This window comes from Macadamia integrifolia, chromosome 11 (genome assembly GCF_013358625.1).
Source record: "Macadamia integrifolia cultivar HAES 741 chromosome 11, SCU_Mint_v3, whole genome shotgun sequence".
Lineage (NCBI taxonomy): Eukaryota > Viridiplantae > Streptophyta > Magnoliopsida > Proteales > Proteaceae > Macadamia > Macadamia integrifolia.
The window spans coordinates 24,015,400-24,025,535 of record NC_056567.1 but is presented as its reverse complement, the minus strand read 5'-3'; the positions used below and the strand labels follow the sequence as shown (position 1 = coordinate 24,025,535).

General features: G+C 38.2%; 1 protein-coding gene across 1 annotated transcript; it reads left to right on the top strand.

Moving 5' to 3' along the window:
* The first annotated feature begins 6,773 nt into the window (after positions 1 to 6,773).
* On the top strand, positions 6,774 to 9,509 carry LOC122093007 (pentatricopeptide repeat-containing protein At1g71420-like). The gene is made up of 4 exons (XM_042663281.1): positions 6,774 to 7,491; positions 8,081 to 8,229; positions 8,832 to 9,116; positions 9,207 to 9,509. The coding sequence occupies exons 1-4, from the start codon at positions 6,774 to 6,776 to the stop codon at positions 9,507 to 9,509; spliced, it is 1,455 nt and encodes a 484-aa protein (XP_042519215.1).
* Positions 9,510 to 10,136: the final 627 nt, after the last annotated feature.

The window sequence follows — 10,136 nt, the reverse complement described above, 5'->3', positions numbered from 1 at the left end:
TAAAAATATTAATACATAAAATAAATACAAGAAAATATAAGAAGAAATTCGCCCATTACCTATGTATTTAACCCCTTCCCCTACAAAGGCCGGACCTGTAATTGACCCCCTATATTAGATGGTCTGCATTCAGCTCATGGGCCCTAATAGCATGAGAAATGTTAAAAACTCCAAGGGTAAGGACCGAAGTAGGGGAAAAAGATTTTGGATCAGGAACGAGACATGGATAATTCCCAGATCTAGTATATCAAGATTCATTCAAAAGAGCCATCTTCGCCCTTTGAACAAAATAATAGACTAACAAATGCAAAAAGTATGCCTCAAATCAATCAAACAAAACGATAGCATGGTCTGTCCGAACTATCCCCGATGACAATCTGATACACAGGATATGAAACTTCAAAAGCAGCCGGAGAAGATTTGAGATTGGGAAGGGAATTGGAAAGAGAGAAGAAGAGGAAAATTGCGTTGGGAAGGGACCCTTCTGATTCCCCAAGCTGAAGTCCTCCCACTCTCCTCTTCATTCCTCTTTTCTTCTTTTATTTTATATTATTTTAATAATAATAGTATGTGATAGGTGGGTTAATGGGACAGGTGAATTAGTGAAAAGTGAAGTATTGGAAACAATCACTTTGGTTAGTTGGTAGCTTAGTAAAGTATTGAAAATACAAAAAACGTATGGAAAACAATCAAATCATCAAATCGCATTATATTTCCTTATAAGTATTCACTGTTTTGGATTGAAATAATCATTCGGTTTGGTTTCGATTCTAATAGACGGTCTTGATGTAGAACCAAAACTGAGTCAAACCGAATTTAATTTCAACATTCTAAACCAAATTAGCATCGAATTTATTTGATTCAGCTTGATTCGGCCCTATTCAGTTTGGTCTCAATTTCGACTTTCGATTTCAGTTTCAAATTGACAACCTTAATATACTATGTCATTCAATTTCATAATAGGTGCTAAGCCGGAGTCATTACCCAAAATTACAAGAAAAATTACCACGCCACACCTTCTTTGCTCGGCCACAGATGCCCGTTTGGTGGAGCATGTCCATGTGATTATTCCACAGACAGCCACCATTATGGCGCCTCATTCCGATCACCGCCGCCCGACATCAACCAATAGCCCAACTGGTAACTTCCCACCCCACGACCCTAATACTTCTGAACACATGTCCATAACCACAGGTTGAAATTGTTTGCAATTTCGATCGGGTACAATTCCATGAAATACCACCTTCAGGGGGTGACACATGTATTGATACCAATGCAATGGTCCAGATCTGGTACAACTAATAAAACCTTAAATCAGTGAAGAGTCATTTAAATCAGATCTGGATCATTGCATTAGTATCAATACACGTGTCACCCCCTGAAGATGGTATTTCACGGAATTGTACCAGATCCGAATTGCAGACGATTTTTTTCCCCATAACCACCCACCCTTTTTCAAACATAACTCCCACGACCCAAGAGCCATCCAATACTAAACCAACACCCTATCCTCCCTACATCTACCATGCACACTCTAAATCCTATCCGTCTGATCATTCTTCAAACACACACTCTCATCAACCTTTAGTGGTCCCCCCATTGGGAGTTTATCCACCACTTACCAATTCCCATCCACTACCTCCAAGCTCCACTTCCCAAGGAGGTAACTTCCTACATTTTCTAAACAAATTCCCACAAACTTTGGAGATTGCCAGTGTTCTTAGGATAAAAATCCTCTATTGTTCTGATCTTCTGTTTTTCCATGTTTTGCTAGGTGCAGCGAGCGACACGTTGATGGTGCATCATCGACGGTCAGGATTAAGAGGGTTGGTTGAGGTTGCCAAAACCGGTTTACAACTGTGGATGACTCGAACCGGTTCACCCAAACAGTAAGGTTTAGAATAAGTTTTGAAATTTGAATTTCAAAACATGTAAAAGTTGGAACTCCCTCGTTGATGTGCATCTCTCTCTCTCAACCGCATCTCTCTCTCTCAACCCTCTCGCTGCATCTCTCTTGCTCACAAGTGAAAACTACCATTGGTTGAAGCTCACGAATGAATCTCCCCCTTAGTCTCTCTGTCCGACGCTCTCATTGGGTTTGAACCAGTGTGCAGCTCTGGGAGGAAAAAACCCTAGGTAGCAAGGTTCCTCTTCACGAAGCTCGCGTGTTTGCTCTGCGAAGGTTTCGTACTACTCACGAAGCTCGCTCATTGCAAGCTTGAAAGATTCTCTCCCTTCTCACAACCCTCTCTCTGCGACCGAAGGAGTAGGAGTGGGTTTCTCTGCGAACGAAGGTCGCGGTCTGCTCAGGTATGTTGAAGAATCGTTGTTGTTTCCTGACTTTATAGATAACATGTACCTATTCCGTTGTTCTTTCTATTAGATTTATGGTTGATGTTAGTTTTTATTTGATCATGGATTTCTATCCTTGAGTTTTACATTTTCAACTTTTTTTTTGTGGCAGAAATTTCATTCGCAGAGTTTTCAACCCTGTAAAGTGTGATGCTCCCTTAGTTTTTATTTGATCATGGATTTCTATCCTTGAGTTTTACATTTTCAACTTTTTTTTTTTGGCAGAAATTTCATTCGCAGAGTTTTCAACCCTGTAAAGTGTGATGCTCCCTTAGTTTTTATTTGATCATGGATTTCTATCCTTGAGTTTTACATTTTCAACTTTTTTTTTTTGACAGAAATTTCATTCGCAGAGTTTTCAAGAGGTAAAATGTGATGCTCCCTTAGTTTTGGTGGAATAAGTGGTTGATTTGTGCTGTTCTCGCATCACCATTTAGTATTTCCTATTTTGTTTTTAAATGACAAACATTTGTCTTCAAGGATCATCCTTAGATTGAGCTACTGGTGCCAATTTAGATGATGTATGTGTTCTTAAATCTCATTTTACTTCTGTTATTTTCTTGTTTGTTTTGCATTCTCGTCGAAGTAAGCTCATTTTCTTGCTTAGGGTGTATAATCCAAATTTTAAACCATCCCACTAGATCATTAACCTCTTTGAAACAAAAAATTATCTCTGTTATCATAGAGTGAAGCTCCAAAAATAAGGGGACAGAGCTCTGTATATCATCTTATGTTTACAAACAGTAAAATATACATATATCATCTTATAAAACATTTTCATTATGTATTGGTCAAACTCAGATAAACAAACTATATCTCTAAAAATATGTTTGGGTGAGCCATTACAAGTTAAGTTTTTCAGTTACTTTCTTTTCTAACTAATGTAACCTTCATTCTTCTTCTTTGACTGGCTATAAGATCCATATTCTAAGAACTATGGTCTATTACATCCAATAATGTAGTAGTATCTAAGGTATCATTGTTTTTATTTGTTTTGTCTAGTATGGAGAATGCTTGTTTGAATGATGCGAGGAAACCTCAGGTTGGTATGTTATTCAATTCAGAACAGGAAGCATATGATTTTTACAACAGTTACGGACGGGCAATGGGGTTTAGTATTAGGAGACACACTGTGAATAAAAGCAAGAAAGACAGAGAGACTATTACGTCAAGGCGGCTTGTTTGTTCAAAAGCTGTGTCTCGGCAACCAGACAAGCGAGACAAGAATGTTACTAACCCCCGAGCTGAGACAAGAACAAATTGCAAAGCAGAGATGGCCATATGTTTGGGTGGGGATGGAAAATATATGTGTCGTGAATTTGTGGAGGAACATAATCATGATCTCCATACTGATTCAACAGTTCATATGATGCGTTCACAGAGGCATATGTCAGACATACATATGTATGAAATTGATTTGGCTGATGACTCGGGCATTAGACCTAGATTCACAATTGAGTTGATGGGTAGGCAGGCTGATGGGATCGAGAACTTGAGTTGTACGACCCAAGATGTTAGGAACTACCTCCGTACTAAAAGAATGAGTTCCTTATCATATGGTGAAGTAGGTAGTTTGTTGGATTACTTTGTTACTCAAACTAGGAACAATCCATCTTTCACATACTCAGTTCAGCTGGATAGTGAAGAACAAATAACTAATATATTTTGGGCTGATCCAAAGATGATCATTGATTATGCACACTTTGGAGATGTAGTCAGCTTCGACACTACATTTCGCACCAACAGACAGTGTAGGCCGCTTGGGGTGTTTGCTGAATTTAATCACCATAGAGGATGCACTGTATTCGGGGCCACACTTTTATATGATGAGACAGTGGAATCTTTCAAGTGGTTGTTTGAGGTATTTGCTGAGGCACATGGTGGAAAGAAACCTATAACTATCTTCACGGACCAAGATGCTACTATGACTATAGCATTAATAGACATGTGGCCTCAGATGTGGCATGGGTTGTGTACATGGCACTTAATGCAGAATGGCATTAAGCATTTGGGTAATATGATGAAAGATGGCTCCGGGTTTCTTAAAGATATAAAGAAATGCATATACCAATATGATGAGGAAGAACAATTCGACAGAGCATGGTCTAGATTGCTTAGTGAAAATGGTGTTATGGATAATGCATGGTTGAGACGCATGTATACACTTAGAAATAAATGGGCGAAGTGCTACATGAAAAACACATTCACATTAGGTATTCGAAGTACACAACTCAGTGAGAGTTTAAATAGTGATTTGAAGGATTATTTGAAGTCAACTTTGGATGTTGTGCAATTTTTTAAGCACTTTGAGAGAGTTCTTAATCAGAAGCGTGGCAATGAATTAAAAGCTGAATTTGAATCAACAAACAAGTTGCCACAACTTGCAAATTCAATGTCAATTGTCCAGAAACAAGCTGGATCAGTTTACACTCCTACCATTTATGCGTTATTTCAAGAGGAATATAATTGGATGACTGTTTGTTGCATCAGAGACCGAACTGATAGATTTCCCTTCATTGATTTTCGAGTTGGGATTGTTGATGTAGAAGGCGAATATCAAGTATGTTGTAACCCGCTTGCTGGAATTATAGTTTGCACGTGCAGGAAATTCGAAATAGATGGTATTCTTTGTTGCCATTGTTTGAAATTTTTAGATGTGCTCGACATAAAGCGTATTCCTGATTCCTACATTTTGAAGAGATGGACACGGGGAGCAAGAACTATGGTAGTTAATGACAATAGGGGGAAGGAAATTGAAGAGGATGTCAACCTGGACCGTACACAGCAGTATAGGCGTATTTGTCATGAATTTGTTGAAATAGCATCAGAAGCTGCTAACACATTTGAGGGTTACGAATTGATGAAAGATGCTGCTAATGAATTAAGATTGAAGGTTGGTAATATTAGAATCAACACAGCCGATTGCCCTGATATGCCAATATTGCCTGATTTCTCAACTGACGTGTATGATGGGATACGTTTCAAACATAAAGAGAAAAGTAAAGGTGGAAGAAGGCTAAAGAGTTGGGTCGAAAAGCAAGGCAAAAAAAAAAGAGTGGAGGGCCAAGTAATAATCAACAACTACAAGAACAGCAACCAACTCCTGCCTCATACAATATGCAACTGTTTGATAACATTTATCCCGGTTACATGTCACTTAGGGTAAATACTTTTAGTTAGTTATGTTGTTTGCTGCATTTTTCATTTTCTTATATGAATCTGGATTGCCCTAATTTCCAATGTTCCCTGCAGGAGTCTATTTCCCATATGTCATCTCAAGCATCTGCAGTTCATCAATCACAAGCATCTGCAGTTCATCAATCACTAGATGAAGATTGTATTTAGATTCATTTAATGAGGAACATTATTTATTTGCTATTAGATACACTTAGTCAATGAGGAACTAACACTTTTTTTTTTCTTTTTTATGATTGCCAATACATCGAGGATATTAAGCATATTTTTATTGATGGATTAGTCTATAATGTACTAACCATTTTTTTTGTAGGTAAGGAGTCTTTAGCTCAAAATGGTAGAGCATCTGGGCTAATGCCCAGGTTATGGTGGTTCGAATCCACCAAGACTTTGGACAATCTAGGTTTGCTGTTATTTTTTTGGGTTGTGAATGAGTTCAGATTTGATGGAGTCTGTGCATGGTGAGAAGAGGTATTGATATGAATAATGTTTTACTGCTCAATATGTCTGTATCTTTCATAGAAGATTGAAACTATCGTCAGAAAAGAAATAGAATAATAGAAGTAGCACAACATATTGATGATTAACTAAAGAGTCTATTCTACTGAAATGTTCTGAAATCTAGTTAAACTGCTAAAACAAAGATCTAACAACCATCAAATGATTGTCAATGGTTTGTTTTATTTCTAAACATCTAAATAGAAAACCTATGATTGTCTTTAGCTTTGTAAAATCTGAAGAAAACTGATGTGTACTCCTCTAGATTTTTGGAAGCCAATGTCAGCAGCCCAAATGGTCCAATCCCACCTTGAACAGTAGCTCCCTTTTGGCCACAGAGCTGTTGGGGATCAACCCAAGTAGGAAAGAGATTGCATTATTTCTGATTGTAGAAATGCTGACTACAACACTGCAAAGGTTAGTGAAAGAGACTATTTTGTGGGAAGTTCCATTAGCTTCAAATCAGTTTGTTGCATTATTTCAAATACCCCCTGTTCCATTAGTGCATCGTGGTTGATTTTTCAGAATGAAGCTAGATCAGTGGATTATATTATAATTTTTCAGAAAAAAATTATGCACCAGAACATGTTGAAATGGCATCTCATTGTTTTGTTTAAACAGGTTGGCAAGCATGTATGTGATCGATACTGCCCTGCAGATGCATTCTCAAATCGATACTGCCCTGTTCCATTTCATGCTTAGAGCTTGGCAAGCAGATGCATTCTCAAATGGTTAAGAATGGATTAACTCCTGACATTTTGATCGATACTGCCCTGCTTAACATGTATGTGAAGTGCAGATGCTTAGAGAGTTCCAAGCTTGTTTTTGATAGGATGGCAGAGAAGAATGTTGTAACATGGACTGGGCTAATGATGGGGTACACTCAGGCTGATAGACAGGAGGAAACTTTGGCATTATTTGCCAGGATGATAAAAGAAGTTATTGAATTGGATGAGTTTGTATTCTCTGTTGTTCTCAAGGCATGTTCCAAGTTAGGGGACTTGGGTACTGGGAGGCAGATTCATGGTTACATTGTTAAATTGGGGATGGATTCAGGGGTTTCAGTGGGGACACCCCTTGTGGATTTTTATGCCAAGTTTGGAAGTCTAGAGGAAGCTCGTCAAGCTTTTAACAGGATTTCTGACCCTAATGACGCTTCTTGGAGTGCTTTAATCTCTGGATGGTTGCAGATTGGCAAATTTGAGGAGGCTCTTGAAGTTTTCAAGTATTTGAGGGATAATGGTAGGATTATGAATCGCTTCATGTATACCAGCATTTTTCACGCTTGTTCAGCATTGGCAGATTTGAGTTCAGGGACCCAAGTACATGGAGATGCCATAAAAAAGGGCCTGGTTTCAGCATCTCATTGTTCCAAATGTTGTGCAGCACTAATATTGATCCATCTAAGCCTGATTGTAGGAGTTGGACAGCTTCAATGGATGGATGGTACTTGTTCATATTTAATTATTTATGGCTTCTAGTTAATTAGTGGATGAGTTGGAAAAGCTCTTTTGTTGAAGAAGATATGGAAGGTCTGTACCTAGGAAAGTGAAAATTTGTTGAAAATTTGTAAGATGAGTGGTCCTTTTCCCTTCTATGGAGAAAACAAGCCTTATGGCTCCTAGTTTAAACCATGGAGATGTATTTCTTGATTTAGGAGTCTCTATTTTAGATACATGTGCTAGGTCTGTTGCATGTGTAATTGTCATAGTAAACAGAGACTCTGCGGTTGGGATTGTAAGCCTTTAAAACAAAGTAGAATGAAGCATTGATGTGGTTATATTTCATGTCATAACCATGAACTGAACATCATCCTGTGAAGACCATGGTCTGTGTTTCTTGTTAATGAACAGAGTAATTACATTAACTTCTAAGAATTGGATATTGGTGTTCTGTTTTAATGGAGGGCAGGTTGTTGAGATGCTTGTGAAGAAGGGTGCACCAGAACCTATAGGTTTAGTGAGATTTGCTTTATGGCTTCTATCGACCTGATTGGGGACCATGTTGCTATGTGGGTCTCTGTGTTTTGGGTCAGGATGGCCATTCATTCACAAGTTCTCTGAAATGTCATTGCAAAAGAGGGAAGTGGTTCTGCAGAACTGGTCAAAAGCAAGGTTCTTGGTCCCTCACAGAGGAGTATTTATGTTGACCAAAGCCTTCTGTTTCTTCACCTTCTTCTCTCGGGTAAGTTCCTCCTCATCCATTAAACTTCCTCTTCTTCCCCTTCCCCAATTCTCTATAGTCTGCCCTGTGTTTGTTGGGTCTAGTTTTTGAGGTAAACTGGGATTGGAAGGACAACAATCAAAAAATTAATTTTTCTATTTAATATATTAAAAAATGAACCAAGTTGCTCTGTCTCTGAGCTGATTTTTATTTTCTTTCTTCTCCTTCTGGCATAAAAGGGGTTGCTGTTACTTCCAAAAGCATTTCTGTTACATGCTGCAATCATCCATGTAACTTGTCATTATCTTCTTTAGTCAGAACTGGTTTGGCCTGGGGGTTTACCTTATTTTGAATGAGCTGTTACATGTCAATGTGTCATCTTCAGAAAAGGTTTGAGTGGAGGAATTCTACTCATCCTTCTCCTTGAAGGAAGCACCATTTTTTTTTCTATTAATACTGCACTCTTTCTATATTTTCTGTGTTTTGACCTTGAAAATTACATGGGCTCAAGTAAAGAACACTAGAACCAAAAATGAATCTCTCTCTCTACCTAATCTATTAACTCCATAAATATTATGGTTGCAATTTTTAAACTTGGCTTTCTTACTGTGTTCATGTTGCAGACTGATGAAAAATCAGAAAACCCAGCTTGGGATGCAATGGGATACCATTTAGAGACTGATGAGAATTCACACACAATCCATAGGGAAAGACCTATTGAGAAAGGAATAGTAGAAACTATGTATGAAACTGATTCAACCCTTATTACATCTCTAAAAAAAAAGGGCTTCAAAGTCACAAAAGATCCTCAACAGAACCTCTACAATGTTGAATGTGATGTTGTCATTGTTGGTTCTGGTTGTGGTGGTGGAGTTGCAGCTGGAGTTCTTGCAAGTGCAGGCCAAAAGGTAATTGTCCTTGAGAAAGGCAACTAATTTGTACCTGAAGACTATTCCTCTCTGTCTGCCTCAATCAAAACTCCCAGTTCTGTGCATAAGGAATGGGCTGTGGATCACAAGCTTCCTCTATATGGGAGTTCAGACTGTGTCTCTGCCATGGATACTGTATTTAGCAGGCTTGGTGTCACAGAGAATTGTACAAAGGAAGGACTCCAGAATCAAATTCTCCGTAGGGGGTGCAAGAATCTTGGTCTGAAAGTTGAATCAGTTGTTCGGAATTCCTCGGATGAACATTACTGTGGGTCTTGCAATTATGGATGTAAAACAGGAGACAAAAAAGGGGCTCAAGCCTTCAGAAGGCAGTTGGTCCTTAATAACATTGCCAGAATACAATACTACTAATGATGTGGTAATGAACTTAGTACCATTCTTTTATAATGAGACAGATTGAGAAAATTTGTTTCCATGTCTGAAGGGTTGTTCCATTCAATGAACCTCAGATCATTGTTTGCACTAGTGTTCTGAAATTCAGGGGAGTTGCATAGGACTGTATGAAAGTAGGATTCAAGTGGGTAGGCCACATTGGTGAAGTACATGAGTAGTTTCATTGGGAGGTTGTCCCACCCATGTACACAGTAATCCATGAAGGCTATGCATATTGAGGGAGAATTTGAAATGAAAAAAGGCTAATGCATAACAAGACTACCTGGTCCAGAAAAACATTCAGATACAATTAATTGTGAATGAGTTATCATCTTTAGAGACAAGCAGCAAATTCAAGGTGCTTATGGGAAGGCTTTTCATTAACAAACAAAAGTTAATAATCATCCGAAAAGGAAAAAAAAATTATGAAATCTTACATAAAGTCTTGATCTTGTATTTACTCCATACATAATAGGAAACACCACTTTAGTACTATTTACAAAGCCGTTACATAAAAGACATAGCACGAGAGAATTAACACCCAAATACATAGGAAGATGGTTAAACCATAATAATGGTTGAGCAACGACTGGTCCGCTAGTACTT